The 17,002-nt window shown below is 53.8% G+C and overlaps 1 protein-coding gene across 1 annotated transcript in view; it reads right to left on the bottom strand.

Moving 5' to 3' along the window:
- Positions 1–837: 837 nt before the first annotated feature.
- PAX5 (paired box 5) overlaps positions 838–17,002 on the bottom strand; it is a 189,506-nt gene continuing 173,341 nt past the window's right edge. Inside the window, exons 9-10 of the mRNA XM_039234751.1 lie at positions 11,015–11,101; positions 838–4,903 (exon numbers count right to left, since the gene is read on the bottom strand). Coding sequence (XP_039090682.1) covers positions 4,827–4,903; positions 11,015–11,101 — 164 coding nt within the window. The 3' untranslated portion in view covers positions 838–4,826. The remainder of the gene's footprint in view (positions 4,904–11,014; positions 11,102–17,002) is intronic.

The following is a 17,002-nucleotide window of genomic DNA, read 5'->3' as shown; positions in this document are numbered from 1 at the left end:
GTATTTGTCAGGAGTGCTTGGTTTGTTTTTAAGATTTGCTCCCCATGGCTCGGAGCTAAATTCTAGCTGAAATGTCATCCAGAGGGGGTGGGGGGGAGGGTAGCTGGTGCCAGAGGCTGCAAAAGGCAGGGCAATTGCTCTGGGATGTGACTTCTCATAAAGGGATTTCTCCCGCCAGTGCCCTGTGGCCACCACTGGGGCTCTTCCCTGCACAGAGGAAGGGCCCCAGCAGCACTGACCTCCTCCCAAAGCCAGTCCCTCCACCCTCACCACCTCCAACTGTTCTCCCGCACCCACCTTCAAAGCCCAAATGGCCTGCAAGAACCCCGGGTAAGGAGGGAGGGGAAAGGGCTGGGGATGCCTGTTCCTGACAGTGACAGGACAAACAATGTGAACCTCATGCTCCATCTCTCTGGGCTCCCATTTCCCCCCAGATCTTCAGTGAAGAGCAAGGAGGTGAGGAAGAGGGGTGCCTGGGGGCTCAGTCGGTTAAGTGTCCAACTTTGGCTCAGGTCGCATCGGGCTCTCTGCTGTCAGCACAGAGTCCACTTCAGATCCTCCGTCCCCTTCTCTCTCTGCCCCTCCCCTGCTCATTCTCTCTCAAAATAAATACATTTTAAAACAGGAGGTGAAGAAGAAAGAGAGCACTGGACAAAAATTGGGGGTCACAGGGGCACCTGGGTGATTCAGTCAGTTAAGCATCTGACTCTTGGTTTCGGCTCAGGTCATGATCTCGTGGTTCATGAGTTTGAGCCCTGCATTGGCCTCTGTGCTGACACTGCCTGCTTGGGATTCTCTTTCTCTGCCTCTCTCTCTGCCCCTTCCCAAATTGCTCTCTCTCTCTAATAAAGAAACATTTAAAAGATGGGGGGTCAAATCTAGTTGCCAGTGGGTCAAATTTGACCCATATTTTTTTGGCCGGAAGAGCATTGTAAAGGCTTCCACATTTAAATGCCATTGGATGGGGCAAGCAACCTGGCTGTCTCAAGTCCAGCACCCATGCTGCCTCGTGCCTGCCTGAGGGGCAAGATTACTCCACCTGCCGGACCCGGAAAGTAGCAGCTTGGGGCCCATGAGATTGTGGTCTGTGTTTCCCAGGCCTGTGAGTACCCTAATGGGGACTCCTGCATACTGTCACAGCCAGGGCCACAGTCTGAAGCACAGTGGGAAGGATAAAGAAAAGAGTGAGGGACATCTCATGACAGACATCTCATGGCACTGGAAACTTAGACCCTGGGGGTCAGATCTGGGCTCACGTCCAGGCCCTGCCACAGCTGATGGTACAGTCTTGGACAAGATCTGATCCCCTCGGAGTCTTGGGACACAGCAGGGAAGAAGTCTGGATGAAACCTCAGAAGCAATGATGTGAATGAATCTGGGCAGACTTTGCAGGTCTTGGTGTTAATGGGAACTAAGTTAGACCAGCCAAGCTACTGACCTGCAGGCCCTTCGGTCAGGCCAGCCTCTGGGTCCCTGCTCTTTCTTTCCTCATTGTGGGTCTAGGGGGTTCTAAGGGATTGAAGGGTGTGTCTAAGCCATAGGCTCCCATGACAGGAGCACAATTCTGTGGAGGCCAAGTGGGGCCCGGAGCTCTGAGAATTCACTTCACCTCTGTCTTGCCACGCGAGCCCCAAATCTGTTTTCCCATTTGTAAAATGGGCATTGTGATCTTTACCCCAGAGAACGGTCAAGGATTGCAAAGCACCATTCAATGTCAGTTACGAAAGGGCTAACCCTAACTAAGGCGCCTTGGGAAAGGGATGTTGGATTTGATAGGTCATCAAAGTTTTCAAGGCTGGAGCTAGACTAATGGTATGAAACTTTTCCCTAAAATTCACAAGGTCCTTTTCCAAAAGTCAGAGCTGGAACATGGGGCTGAATGTCCCTAGGCCTCCAGCCATAATGCTGGTGAAAGCCCTGGCCTTGTGTTTTCCACTCAGAATTCTCTGGCATTTACTCAACGGCTTGTGTCCTTTGGAACCTTTCTCTCCAAGCTCCAGGCAGCTCAGCCAGCATGGGAACCCCGAGCCGGAGAGAGCAGGTACGTGTGTGAGAACACGCATGTGCATCCATATGCTCTTGTGCTTCTGCCTGGTAGCTCCAGGAATCAAGTGCTTGTCTAATAAATACAAATGCGATCCGAAGACCAGCAGAGCCTCAGAGAGGAAAGGCATGGAGGGAGTTCATCACAGGGCAGGGAGAAGGAACAGGATGGGGCCAGGCGGGCTTTGCTGAGGAAGGACAGTGTGCACTTCAGGCAGTTGGTTCAGGGAAGACTGACCTCCCAACAGCCTGAGAGCACAAGGAGGGATGAGGATCAAAAGGCCTGACCCCATCACTTCCTGCAGAAGGGAGGGAGGGAGGGAAGGAGGAAAGGAGAGGCCAGCTAACATACCTTCTCCTACCTTGCTTGGCAGGTGGAGGCTGGAGCCGGTTTATCTTGTTTTCAGAGGTGGGCTCTGCCCCCAGCTGCCTCCCGTCTTTGCCCAGCAGGTTGCAAAGTGGTGGGTGTGCCTGCAGTGAGCTCACTGTCCTCACTTCTTCCCTGGGTGACTGGGCTCCCTCAGCAGTGCGAGCACTCCAGGACCCTCCATCTGTGGCAGTGGACCCAGAACAACCTCCCACTGCCCTTACTCAACTGCCCTCCCCAGGGATGGGAGGGTCGCCTTGTTCCAGGGGTCAGGGGGCTGAATGCCAGCTTCACATCTGCCAGTCACTGCTTGGGGACTCCACCTTGTTGAGCCTCAGTTTCCTCTTCTGTGCTACCACCTTGTAGGATGTTGGGGGAAAAGCACTTGGTGGTGGCCAGAGGAGGTCTGTTCTATCTTTCTGCATGGCCCTGGGCTTCCCCAAACTGGGCCTCAGTTTCCCCTGCGGGGAGCTGGACTAGGTCTTCTCCAAGGCTGACTCCCACGCCTCTGGGTGTTCCCGTTTCCCATTTGGTCCAAACATTAGCAGGACTCAGGTGCCCACCCCAAATGCTTGCTCAGAAGTAGAATACCTGCCCCGGATGACTGTTACAGCCCCAGCATCCTGGGAAAGAGGAAGGCAGGGAGAGCTGTAGGATGACCCTGCAGGTGACCCTGCTTACCAAGGCAGCTGAGGCTCAGAGAGGTGAACATATTGTCTGAAATCCCATAGCAAGGAAGAGGTTTGACCAGGACAAGACCTCTCAGGCCCAATAATGTCAAGTGCAGGCTCTCTCTGCCCCAGCTCTTTGCCAGCTTGGTGACATGCAAGCACTGGGGACACTGTCACATGAGATGGCAACATCCATTGTTCTCATTGTAATTCAGCCCAGATTTGGATAGTGCCTCCATCTTGCTGTCCTGAGTTGGCAAAAGAGACTATTCAAGGAATTGAAGCCCTGGGCAAAGAGATGGTGGCCCCTGGTATCCCTATTTCAAAAACACTCCCAGTTCACACACCAGTTCCTCACAGCCTGTCCTTATCTTCCCAGAAGGCCTTCCTCTGTCTCTTGCATCCTCCCAGGTGAGTTTTTCTGATCTCACCAGCCTATGGTGAGTTCTCCAAGCCTCCCCACCCCCAGGCCCCTGGGGCCATTGGCCATGGCTCTGACCATCACAACCCCTTGCATCAACAGGTACATACCCACTGTGCAAGGTTAGGCATCTGCTCCCACCCCACAACCTCTATTCCCAGCTGCGTACTAGGCTCCACGAGGATGGGGAGGGGCTGATCAGGAAATTCTGGCTGACTGCTGTAGGTGTTTGTGGCCCTCAGTGCAGGAAAATCCTTTTTGTTCATCATTGTCTACATGGCAGGGACAGGCTTGCCCAGAATCCACTCTCTGGCATCCTGCAGGGTGGGAGAAATGTCCACGGTGCGTGTCCAGTGTGATATGCGCCTGGGCATTCTTCAGAAAACACAACCCAGTGCAGTTCAGTGGTTCCAGGGGCTTGGGGTTCCCGCCTTGGACTATGGCCTCCTGGGTCCTGTCCAGCCCTAGCATTCGAAGTCCACAATGCAGTCAGCACCTTGGATAGCATCTTACTTTAGCGTAGTAGCTGAAGACTCTCCCACACAGTTCTCTTTGAGTCCTTTGATATGGAAAAGAGCTGCTCACTCTGCATTGGGCCCAAGGAAATGGAGTCAGGAAACCAGGGCATCTCTCCAGAGTGTGTTTCTCCTGAGGAGGGATCTCAGGGGGGAAGCTTGAAGCGTAACTAGCCCAATGAGACTCCTAGTCCAGACATTAAAGAAGTAGCAATGAGCAGGAGGCTGGGCCCTGAGGTGGACATCCTTAGTCTCAAGGGCAACTCCAAGCCCACCTGTGGGGTGCAGCCAGGACAGATGGGATGCTCGGCACACAGGTCTGAGATTTCCTGTGACACATCGGGAGTACTGGATGCGTAATGGGTGGGCTGTCCACTCAGCTGGACCCTCAGGCCCACAAAAAAGCAAGAAGGTATTTACATGGGTGCTGTGGAAGCAACAAAAGCAAGCTCTCCTTCCCAGGCCTGGGGCAGGAAGACAGGTGGATGGTCAGACAGCTGGGGACTGGCAGGCTAGGTTGAGGCTACAGTTGTCTGAAGACTAGTCCGTTGGTTTGCAGAGACCCAGTTGCCGTTGGGAGAAGCTCACTGATTGACTCTTAGAAACGGACATATGTCTACAAGTCCAACAGCCTTACCATCGAACCCCAGAGTCCCTGGCAGGAAAAGGTTGGGAGGGAGTTTCAGGTGAGTGGGGGTTGCTGGGGGATGGTCTCGTTGGGCCCCTCTGGCCGTCTTCAGAGGGGCTGAGAGGCTATCGCCCTCAGTGATATGTGTTATAAGTGCTTGGCGCCTGCCTGGCTCCGAGGGTCAGTGACGGTCATAGGCAGTGGCAGCCGCAGGCGGGGCAGCCCCTCGGGCAGCAGCGCTGTAATAGTATGGGGAGCCTGTGAAAGATAGAAGAGAGCACAGAGTTCGAGGGTGACCTTGTGCCCACAACCCCATTCCTGGGGTCCCCTTTCCACTAGTGTCCCCCACATCCGCACTTTCCTCCCTCCCAGCCAGTCCAGGCCACCAAGATCTCTGTCCCAGTCTGTTCTCCAAATTGCAAACCTAACCAGGGTTGCTTCCAGCTCACAAAATTTCAAGACCTCCTTACCGCTTAGAGCTGGAGTGGGCAGACTGGGGCCCTCAGGTCAAATCCTCCCTGCCCATTGTTTATTGGAGTAAACAATGTTTTATGGGAGTTCAGCCTTGCCCCTCTGTTTCTGTGTTGTCTGTGGATGTTTTCATGCTATCACAGAAAAGCTGGATATCGCAACTGAGACCACACAGCCTGCAAAGCCTACACTACTTACCATCCAGCCCCTGAATGGACGAGTTTGCCAACTTCTGACCTAGAGGCTGAAAAGTCATCACTTCTTAGTCTGCCCTGTGGCTACGTTGTGACCTCGCTCTGCTGACCTCTCTGGATTTACCTCCCACAACTACTGCTTCCCACTCCACACTGCTCACACATCACCTCCAATGAACTCAGACTCTGTAGACGTCTCACACAGACCCTAATGCTACTAGTAACTACCACGGCTGAGTGCTTCTTTGGCCCCACACTGCGGTGTCCTTCACATGTGTTGTCTCACTTCAACCTACTGGGCAGGTGAGCTAGCCCATTTTATCATACTCTCATGCCTCTGTGCCTTTTCCCCATGCTCTGCTTCCTGAAGCCCCTTGCCCTGAGCTCACACTCCTCTGCAGCCCGGACCCTGTGCTCCGATCACCTCTTCAACTGCTTCTTCCTCTGCCCATGGACGGAGAGCCCCACAAAGGCAGGGGCTGTGCTCTGCTCCTCTTGGTGTCTTTCTTTAGTCCCCAGCATGTAGCCTGGCATGTGGTGTGTGCTCACAGCCAGGTCTGTCGAGTCAGTGAACAACAGCACTGAGTAAACAAATAATAGTGACGACCCCTGCCCAGTCGTTCATTTGTTTTCTGGCTCTATTGCAGCAAGGGGCAATAATGCACAAATGTCACACCCAGACCAATGTTCAGAGTCGGGAGGGGAATTAGAGCTCTGAGAGAAGAGCTCTGGGAAACGCAGGATTATTCTGGCAGGGTCAGGCTTCCTGGAGGATGTGGGTTGGACTGGGTCTGGAGGGCAGGAAGATACGGACATGGGGAGACTGAGGTATGTGAGTACACGGGAGAAGGGCCAGGTGCGCATGCCTGTGACCTCCAGACAGGGCCAGTGTGGGGGCCAAGCTGGATTCCTCCCACATGCTTTGGATGAGGCCTCCAGGAGGCCTATTCTGTGCCCTAACTCCTCCCCAGGGATGAAAGGGTCTGAGGAGCTCACGGAGACCAGCAGACTCTCAGAGCCACAAAGGTTCGAGATGCTAGGCTGCTGCCTCCTTCTACAGGTGAGGAAACTAGGCTCAACAAAACCATGTGCCCAACACCACAGGGCCTCTCAGTGTCATGGCCTGGCCTGGATTCAGGACACTTTCCACCACAGTGCAGTTCATGGCCTGTACAGTGCTGGAGGGCTGTGTCTATCCAAGTGGGGCCCTGGTAGCCATCAGAGATCAATGCATCTCTGGGGGTGGGAATAAGGAGCTTCTTAGTTCCCTCGGGGAGCAGATCCATATTAATTCTGAAATCTCAGCCAAATCCAAACCAATCCTGGCAATTCTCTCAGATACCATAACTGAGCATCACGCCTGGAGGTGGCCAGTCAGGCTCTATCACTCTTGGCTGAGTGACCTTGAACAATTGGCTTTACTCCCTTGAGTCTCAGTTTTCTCATCTGTAGAAGGGGGTCACAATGGGGCTATACGAGGGTACCATGAGATAAGGATGTTTCTAGGCCCTTTCCATTAACTCTTTCAATCTCCAAAACCATTCCATCGGGTAGGAGCTAGTATTGTCCCCATGTAGCAAATGAGGAAACGGAGGCACAGAGAGAGTAAGTAGCTTCCCTAAGATCACACAGGTAGTATGTAATCAAGAGGGCAAGACGGGGTGGGGAGGCACTTTGGCATGTGCTACGGGCCCTCCAAACCCAGTCCCAATTAGCAGATATGCTGCTTCCTTCCTGTGCCCCCCTGGGAGGCAATATGGCTTAGGCAGCAATGACAACACGGGAGGAGCAGGCTGTGCCTTGCCGTGTTGTTCCAGGGGCAAGGACACCGATCCCGTGCCTATGTATTCCCAGAGGGGGGTTTCCTGATGCCTTCTCTGTGACCTTCTAGTTGGAGCCCTGACTCAGAGACACCTGTCAGCCGGCCTCCTCTGCTCTCTCTTCTGCGATGGGGACAGCATTAGGACAGTCACCCACAGAGCATCTGCAGTGCCAGCCCTGCCTCCTGCCTGAGGCCCAAGCGAGAGGAGTGTGTGTGTGTGCGTGCGTGTGCATGTATGTGTGCGCATGCCTATGGTGGGGGCATCCCCGCACACCTGGGTGTGGCACAAGAGCTGTCCTCACACATGGGCCTCGAGGGACAGGAAATGGAAGTAAGGCTCCTTGGAGGACCCTGGCTCAGTCCTCCAAGCTCCCCACTGGCCACCTCTCACTCCCGGCTCTGACTCACCCCCTTCCTGAAGCGTAATCTCTCGGCTAGCCCATCCGGCAAAATCAAAACTGCTTGCGTGTACCATGAGAAATGAAAACCTCACCTTACAAAGCACTCTCTCTGGTGCCCATTAGACCTCCATCCAGAAGAAATGTGTCCTTTTCTTCTGTCATTTTTCCTAATTCTCATTATCGTCAATTTACTTCTCGACACAATCATTCCAGGCTCCCGCTCACTCCCTCATCCCCTCAGAGGGCCACAGGCACGCCCCATTCTGATCCTAACTGGCCACTGCTCTTCCCCTCGGTCTGCCTCTGTGCCCTCCCGGCCGGATCTGCGGCCCTGCCTGGGCCTCGTGTGGGTGGCCTACAGGCAGTCCCTGCAGAGGGGGCTCAGTGGGGAGGGAAGTTCTCCCGCGAAGTCTTCGTTAGGTGGCCTTGCCCCTTCTCAGTTTGGTGGCATTTCTGTGAAGGGGGCGTCAAGCACGCTGGCGAAGTGTGGGCAGTGTGGGCATGGGTGTGAGCACATGTGCGTGTGTGTATGGAGGGTCTCACCCGTCTCCACAGCTCCCACTGATCTAGCGGGAGCACCACGGAACCTCAGAGATTTCCACACCGTTGGTGCCCTCCCAAGTCAGTCTACCTCTCTGGTCCAGTGGGATTCTTTCAGTTAGAGCCCTGAAGACACTCTGGGTAAAGGGCAATCGGTTGATGTGAGTGAGCCTGGAACTCATTTGCGAGACTATGGTAGAGGGAGCCTTGAAGCTCACCCATCTTTGGGAAAGTGGGGTCACTGCTCATTCAGGGCTGTGGGCCTCAAGAGAACATCACGTCGGCTCCTTGCTTGAAGGAAGCTGCCACTGGCAATTACCCTCATTTTACACCTGAGGCAGCTGAGGCCCAGATTGGCTGTGACTCCCCAGGTTATAGGCTTGGACGGTGCAGGGGCCACCTCTCAAACCTGTAACTGCCCAACATTGTTCACACTTTTCCTGTATTTGCAGGGTTTCCTGTGGTGTGAGGCCCGCCTCTTTGAGCTAGAAGTCAGAACTCGTTCCCCCAGCTCCGCCTGTTGCGAGGACACAGGTATGTCACCTAGACTCTGCCACTTAGACTCCCTTGCAAATGGCTTCGATTGGGAAGGGAGCAGCGCGAGGAGGCGAGGAGGCTGAGTGGCTTGGCCTGCTAGCATGGTCCGGCAGCCTGGCTAGTGCAGCAGCATAAAGCACAGAGCCAACTGGTGGCAGCAGGAGGCTAGAGCGGCCCGTTGGTGTGTGGCTGGGTGCTGTTCCTGGCCGTGTGTCCCACACCCTTGTCTCCTCCTGGAGATCCTGGAAGCCCACAATATCCCTCAAAAAATTGGTTTTCTGCTTAAACCAGCCAGAGTAGACTCTTGTTTGCAATGGAAAGTCTGACAGGTACATACAGAATAACCTGGCTTTCAAAAATTGACCACAGCTATTTGCATCACATACAGAGTCTGTATTTAGGACCCTCAAAGCTTCCTATGGAGGGACGAGGCTGAAGTACTGTTCAGATTGGTCAGGGAGAATGAGAGTACCACATCATACACTGGGTGTGAAAATAGGCCCTGGGGTCAGGGTAGCCTGAGTCCGAGACCTCATTCTGCTACCTGCATGCTGTGTGACCTCAGGTAAGTTAATTAACCTGAGTCTCACTGTCTTCATCTGTATGTGATGAGAGACTAGTATGTGCTCCCTTGGACTGTTGAAATGATAAAATAAGGTAACCCACATGAAAGCATTTTTGCCCAGTGGCCACACAATCAGCAGGTACTCGTTTAGATGGACCGAGTTTTGTTCCTTCTTCCTTCTCTCCATACTGGCTCCGGTCCCTCTGAAGGCACTAAGCACTTCCTGCACAGACACACTTGCCTGAGGCTCCCTCACCACCAGCCTGGGAGCTCCCTGGGACAGAGTCCGCTTCCTTTCCATACCAGAGACACAGCCCACGCCTAATAACTGGGGACGTGAACTGGATTTCATGCAAGCTTGAGCAGCTAAGGCCTCAGAGGCAGTCTAGTCCCACCCTTCCCTTGCCATCCTCTTGGACCCCAGACCCATCCCTCTGGCCCTACTGCTGCTAAAATTCTGGTTCAGGGAGACCATGGTCAGCCCTGCCTCGTAAGACTGAGAGCTGGGTCTGAGGCTGAGACCGGGGCCTCTCAGGGCGGTTGTTTAAGGAAAAGCATCTGGTAAGTGGAGACATGGTTCAATACTTAGAATTAATTTTTACGCAAACCAAAAAAGAAGTCTCAGACATTGGTCCACAGATCAGCCCCTCTGGGAGGCCATAAAAAAGACCCTAGTCTTCTATAAATGAAATCTCCAGACATGGGGACCTGGGTACTAACTGGCACGCTTTTTTACTGTACCCACAAGTTTTGCATGATGCACCAAAGTGCTGTGGGCAGTCTGAGGCCTCAGCGCATAGAAGGGTGGTCTATATGTCTATGGCACATGTCTGTCCTAATTGCCTAATCACGTTTGTGACTTCATGGCTTCCTTCCGTCACAGACCCATGTCCTGGCAGTTTGAGTCTGAAGGTACCAAGTTCTTGCTTTTATGATGAAGTCTGTTCCCAAATCCTAAAATAATAATAATAGGTTCTGACTTAAGCAGGCCTTGGTAAGCTGGACAGACAATCTGGATGGCCTCTGAGGCTCTTTGGGGCAGGATTTGTGTTGTCACTTGCAGGCTCATTGGCTAGCTCTGCCCCCACGTGGTGAGTGACCTCTGTCAGCCCTGGACTCTGGCTTAATGCTCCAGAAACTTGAGCTCTCATTATCACTCACCAGCTGGTTTCATGTAAGTTCATTTCAACAAAACAAAAGGCTCTCCTTGGCTTTTTTTGAGGGCTGAGTTAGCCCTGCTTGGTCTTTGGAGTGGCCCAAATATCCTTGATGATGTATACAGATCAGGCTGGCCCCAGCAATGGATGATCTGGGTGCCAGCTGAGCTCAGAATGGCATGACTTGGAAGGCCTTCAGCCACAGGGTGATCAGTTTCCAAATGGAGCTGGCTATGCTGATGTCCATGGCAGACATCACTAATCAATCACTAAGCCTCAGAGTCCTTATCAAGACGGTAGCCACTACCAATCAATCCAAGTTGGCCTCCTTGCTGCCTCTTAGAAATTTCTCACTGGAATATTCAATGATTCTTAAGAAAGATATTACTTCTGGGCAGTCAGACAGTTTTTCTACATTCCTCTCATTCTTTCAATGCCCTTTTTCCTCTGTTTCCCATCTTAGCCACTTTCCCTTATCCACCAACACACCTGGTGGAGGGATAAGGGTGCGTGGTGGGCTGCAGTGTGTTCACTGTCTGCAGCTCCCATCACAGCTCCCAGACTGCTGCCTGTCCCCACTCGGGGACCAGAACTCAGGCTGTCAAGGACCTTGGCCCAAAGAAGGGTCCTAATGGGGCAGCTGATGCCCCAGGGGCCCCACAGGGCCTCTGCCAGTACTCACCGAGCAGCCCCGGGTTGGGGAACCTCCAGGAGTCGTTGTACGAGGGATACTGAGGGTGGCTGTAGGGGCTCCCGGAAAACTCGCTCCCTGCATGTGGTGGGTGGGGAGAGAAATGGGAACCAAATGTCAAATCAGGTTCAGAAAATGCCAGTGGCATTTGCCTCTTACAAACAGCAGGTATTTCTTGTAACCAATGAAGGCACATCTGGACCACATCCTGGCTCCGTGGACAGTTATCATCGGTATCGTCTATATTTCCTCCTACATTTTTCTCAGGAGGGGCGTGAATACCGGCCTCTAACATGTGTACCATGAAACTACCATGAGCCAGGTGTTCCCTGGGGTTACTGGACCATTTTACAGGTAAAGGGCTATTGCTTAGGGTCTCTCACAAAATGACCTTGACCCAAGTTCAAAGCTCCAGGCTGCCTGGTTCTCAGCCCTGACTGAGGCACTCCAGGACCCCAGCGTGGGTTCGATTTCACTTGCCATGTGTTTCCTGAGTGTCTCTAGACTGAGAAGCCAAAGGTGAGCTCAACTGTAGTCTGAGCATCTGTGTGGTAAATCTAGATGCGGCTGCTCCTGGGGCCTCGGACTCATGGGAAGGGTGAGACACAAGCTCAGACCCGAAGCCAGGAGAAGGCAGATGGCACTTTCCGGAGTTGAAGGGACAGCCCAATGGCTGGGAGCACAGAGGGAGGCATGTGTTGGGGCCTTCCAGGCATTGGGGAAGAGGCAGCTGTTAGCTGCTGTGTGTGCTCAAGCAGGAACTACACGCTGGGCCCGGGCACTGGGGAAAGGGCACAGTGGGCCGTAAGGACGGCTTACTCCTAGGCGGCTGCTCACAGGGCAGTGATTCTTGCCTCCAGCCCTTCCCTGTGCTCTTTCTTCAGCCCCAGGAGAGTCTGTTTAGCACCAGCAGTCATAGGAAGGACCTCAAAATCCCTGCCCTCAGACCTTGCCGCCCTGGCTCTGTAGCAGGAAGGGCCCTGCCCGGCTCCTCCCTGTGGCTGGGACTCCAGAGGGCCTGGTCTGGGCCTGACACATAGCACAGACCTCAAGGCCTGGCCCAGGCTCTGTAGGTAGCTGGCTGTTGACTGGCTTTGTAAGCCACTGGTTACAGAGCACACGGGCCCCTCCCGGGCAGCAGTGACGGGAGTTATACAGCCTCATGTGATCGCCCTGGGCCCAAACATGCCTCTATGCAGGGAGTCTTTTCAAGGACGCCAAGGAGTCAAAGGGCAGGGGCCTCCAGAAGGACCAACCAGAAGTCAGGACCTGGAGCACTGCTCCTTCCCCAGCAGCCCGGCCCAGATGTAGGGTCCCTGGGGCTCCACCAGGTCAGACAGAACAATAAAGGCGGCCTGAGGGACCAGCCACTCCCACCCCGTGGGCCCAGCTAGCCCCCTCCCCATTTCTACAGGCAACCACGGCAGCGCGTGCGACACACACACACACACACACACACACACACACACGTGCTCCTCCTCAGGCCTCTCTGGGGGCCACTCCCAGCCTGACAGGCTGAGCCTTCCAATTCTCTGTTTTTTATGCCTCAGTGGTCAGCGTGTCAGGTTCCGGCATAGGGAGGGAGAGCATGGTGACAGTGCTGGGCCGCAGCAACCCAGCCTCCGCATATCCATCAGTGCCTCTTCCTTCTCCTAGGGGGCAGGGTGGGGGATCAGAGAGACCGAGCAGCCTGGAGAAGGGGGACAGCCACCCTCCCCTCAGGGCTGCAGGCTGCCCCATCAGAGGCACTTCCTGACAGCGTAGCGCCTGGGTCCAGGGCACCGGTCTATGCCAGCAAAGGCTGTCTCTGTTTCTCCATCGAGCAGCATCATGCCTGTCTGCCAGGCTCAGCTCCAAGGCCACCTCTTCCGGGAAGCCTCCTTGATCTCCAGCCCCCAGAAGTGCAGGTCGTGGGTCCATTCAGCTGGAATTAACTGTGTCTGTGTTATCTGCCCTGCACCCTTCTCTACTGCCACCGTGTCCCCAATTGGCTCTCTGATACCTCTTTCCTTGGGAAGCTCCCTCTTCAGGTGCGCTGTTTCCCACAGCATCCCACAGTACCTACACAGGAGTCTCCTGTGATGTGGAAGTGTCTGCCCTGCAGGTGTGGGTGTGGCTCCTCGCTACACCTGTGTGCTGCCTCCCCCCAGGGTCCCCACGTGATGCCCCAGCCACAGCAGACAGGCATCAGTGCCAACTCGCCGGCCTCTGCGTGTAACACAGCAGTCTTGCCCGTGTGTCTGCACGGCTCTCTCCGTCACCTCCTTCTAGGCTCTGCTTCAATTTCATCTCCAGACCACTGAATTTGAAATGGAAACTCCTTCCACCTGATCCTACTTTCCTGCTTTATTATTTTTTTTTCCATAGAACTGATCACAATCCAACACATCTTGTTTGTGCTTATCTTGTTAATTCTGCCTCCTCCAGTACGAGGTAAGCTCCATGGGGGCAGGAGTTTTGTCTGTCAAGTTCATGTCTCTATCCCAATGTCTAGAACAGGGCCTGCCATCTAGCAGGCACTGGAAACTATTTGGTTTTCTTTTTTACTGTTTATTTATTTTTGAGAGAGAGAGTGCAAGCAGGGGAGGGGCAGAGAGAGAGGGAGATACAGAATATGAAGCACAGTGCCCGAGGCAGGACTTGAGCTCACAAACCGCGAGATCATGACCTGGGCTGAAGTCAGACGCTTAACCAACTGAGCCACCCAGGTGCCCCTGAAAACGCTTGTTGAATGAATGAATAGATACTCCTCAGTCAACTACGGACACAGATGGTGGCTCCCATCTGTTATTAGTATGGATAGCCAGGGCTGTACTGAGCACTCGCTGCATGCCAGATTCAAATCAGTTTATCTGATCCATTGTCAGTTTCCACTCACCACACCATCCTGCTCTTCAGTGGAAGATGTGAACCCCCAGGGACCCCTGCTGGTATGCTGAGTTGGGGCACGGTGGGCGTCCTGGGCAAGCCCTGCTCTGTGAGATGCCCTGGCACAGTGAACATTCTGGGTGAGGGGAGCTGACCATCTTGGGGCATGAGGCTGGCCTGCAGGCGTGCTCCAGTTACCTGCTGGACACTCTGGGATGCTGTCTGAAGTGCCACTCAGAAAGCTGGTGTAGGGAGCCCTCACCCCATGAGAAGTTGGGAGGCCAGGTCCTCAACCACCAGGGGAGCTGCCTGTCTATAAACCTGGCCTAGCCTGGCCCCAAAGATGGCTGGGAAGCCGCCCACTGCCTAGGTTCAAGTCTGCACGTTCCCATGGAACCCTCAGGTCCATTTGGCACAGAGGCTGGGAGCAAGAGTTCTAGAGCCAAGCTGCCTGGGTTTAAATCCTGAGTCTGCCTCTTCTTAACTCTGTGGTCTTCGGCAGGTCATTCAGCCTCTTCACGCCTCCATATCCCCCTCAGTAAAGTAGGAGCAACTAATGGACGCCCCTGCATTTGGTCATTGTAAAGACTGAATGAGCGATACACAGAGTGCCTGGCACACAGCAAAGGCTCAGCAGATGTCGGCCATGAGGACCATGACCCGACACTGGCCACCAGTGTCTCCCTGGCATCCAGAATCTCACTGAACCCTCCTGACGATCCTGTGAAGCTCACAAGGTAGGTGCACTTGTCTGCATTTTATATGTGAGGAGATGGAGCCGCAGAAGGTGGGGGGATTCTAAGGCTGGCATCCTGCCTTCCAGCCCAGGACCCTCTGCCTGTGTGACCTTGCTCTCCCATCTTGGCCTCTGCCTCTCTTTTTTTTCTTTAAGGTCTTTCTTGTCAGCTGAGTTTCTTTTCTTTTCTTTTTTTTTTTAATTTTTTTAATGTTTATTTTTGAGACAGAGAGAGACAGCATGAGCAGGGGAGGGGCAGAGAGAGAGGGAGACACAGAATCCGAAGCAGGTTCCAGGCTCTTAGCTGTCAGCACAAAGCCCGATGCGGGGCTCAAACCCATGAACCACGAGATCATGACCTGAGCCGTAGTCAGACGCTTAACGAACTGAGCCACCCAGGCGCCCCAGTCAGCTGTTTCATTCTCACATCTCAGGAGCCATGGTGCAGGGAAGGAGGCCCTGTCTTGAGGGCCCAATGAGTCCCACCTGCTGCTGGCTTCTCCGCATCTGGAGGCTCCAACCTCCTGCTTCATTTTCCTTCTTCAATCCACCCTCCTGACACCCCAGGAGCATTCACCTTCTTGCCTTTCAAACCTCACAGCAGCAGCTTAGGAGAGTGAATCTTGTCCAGCTGCGAGGAGGTCTAGGGAGAGCACGGGGGGCACCTTCTGGCATCCAAGGGGTGGCATGTGAGCCAGGATAGATAGGATCTTGATGTGCAGAGGGGAGGTGGGGGCCCCCCCGGGGAACATGCAGAGGTCTGGGCTGAGTCTGGCCAAAGGGTGACCCCCACAGGGCCCCAGCAGAGGTAAGCTGCAGAGCACTCTGGGTGGGGCAAGAGAGATGTGCTTCTCCCATTAGAGCTGGGACCCGGGGAAGACTAGGGAGGGCCGGCACTGGAGGGCAGCTGGAGAAGAGGAGCCTGTGGTCAGGGAGACCAGCCAGGGGACCGCAGCCACAGTCCAAGCAAGTGGGAACAGCAACGTGGCTACAATAACCATAGGCACAAAATGATGCTCTTCGGGGCAGAAAACAGAAGGCCCCACTTCCAGCTCATCGTTAGGACCCTCCGAAGTACAGCCTGCTGGCCCGAGACCACGATCACACAGTCAACACCTTCTCAAACGGTAGCTACACTTATGGTGAGCATAGCTGTGATGTATAAACGTGCTGAATCACTAGACTGTACACCTGAAACTAATGTAACACTATGTGTCAGCTACACTCAAATACAAAAATGAATTAAAAAAAAAAATAAAAACCTTCTCTTATGACTGCCCAGCACAAAGGACAGCATGGGCCCCTTGTCTCTTTCTACTAACTCATCCATGCTTTTGTTACCTCTCAAAAATACCAACCCCTTAAATGGGGAAGCCTTTTCTTTATGTATTAATAGGAAAGTTTCTATGAGGCGGACTGGGGACCCGCTCATCTCATGCCCGGGTGGCTGTCACTCAGTGGACAGTGGGACCTCCATCTGGAAGGCACACCGCACTTGGGCCCTCCTCAGAGACAGCTTCTGGCCTGTCTGCAGGTGGTCACACAGAAGCCTTTAGGAACTCTCACCAACAAAACATGGCGTAATCTTCTCCATCCCGGACCTCCTGGGAGGGAGCAGTCCCAACGCGAAACCAGGACTGGAGTGAGACCATACCTGGAGTCAGCACTGATGGTTTGTGGGAGCAGAAAGTAGGGAGGGGGCAAGGGAAGGCGGGCCCACAGGTGGGTATGGGCATTCCTGTGGGAGGGCTGGGCTCTGCACTCAGCCCTCCCCTTACTCGCCGCGTGGCCTTGAGTAAGTGATCGAACCTCTCTGGGCAGAGTCTCTTCATCTTGAACACGGGCCTAAGAAAAGCACCTCCATCACAGGGTTGGTGAGAGGGAAACAAGATAATGTTACTGGAAGAACAGAACTCCCCTCTACCCATACCTGGGAGACTGAGGGAGCTGGGGAGAGAGGGAGGAGGAAGAGCCTCTGCTAAAAACTGAGAAGGCCCTAAAAGGAATTTTACAGCCTTCACTGAGTTCTTGGATATGCAAAAGAAAGCCCATACTGGATTTCGGGGTGGAGTTTAGAGACCCAAGTGCTGTGTCTAAGAAAGGACCTGCATCATGGGAGGTTCTACTATTGAGAGGGAGAAAGAGCAGATGAAGAGGGTGCATATCCCATCAGGTGTATGCAGAGGGTAGAGGGGGGAGGAACATTTAAGTGGGGGTCTAGATTCCCATTTCATTATTATTATTTTTTAAAATTTCTTGAAGTTTATTTTTGAGAGCGAGACAGAGTGCAAACAAGGGAGGGACAGAAAAGAGGAAGACACAAAATCCGAAGCAGACTCCAGGCTCTGAAAAGAGACCGACATAGGGCTTGAACT

Source organism: Hyaena hyaena, unplaced genomic scaffold, assembly GCF_003009895.1.
Source record: "Hyaena hyaena isolate Hyena2069 unplaced genomic scaffold, ASM300989v1 scaffold_93, whole genome shotgun sequence".
Lineage (NCBI taxonomy): Eukaryota > Metazoa > Chordata > Mammalia > Carnivora > Hyaenidae > Hyaena > Hyaena hyaena.
The sequence above is the reverse complement of the archived record's forward strand: the minus strand, read 5'-3'. Positions and strand labels throughout refer to the sequence as shown.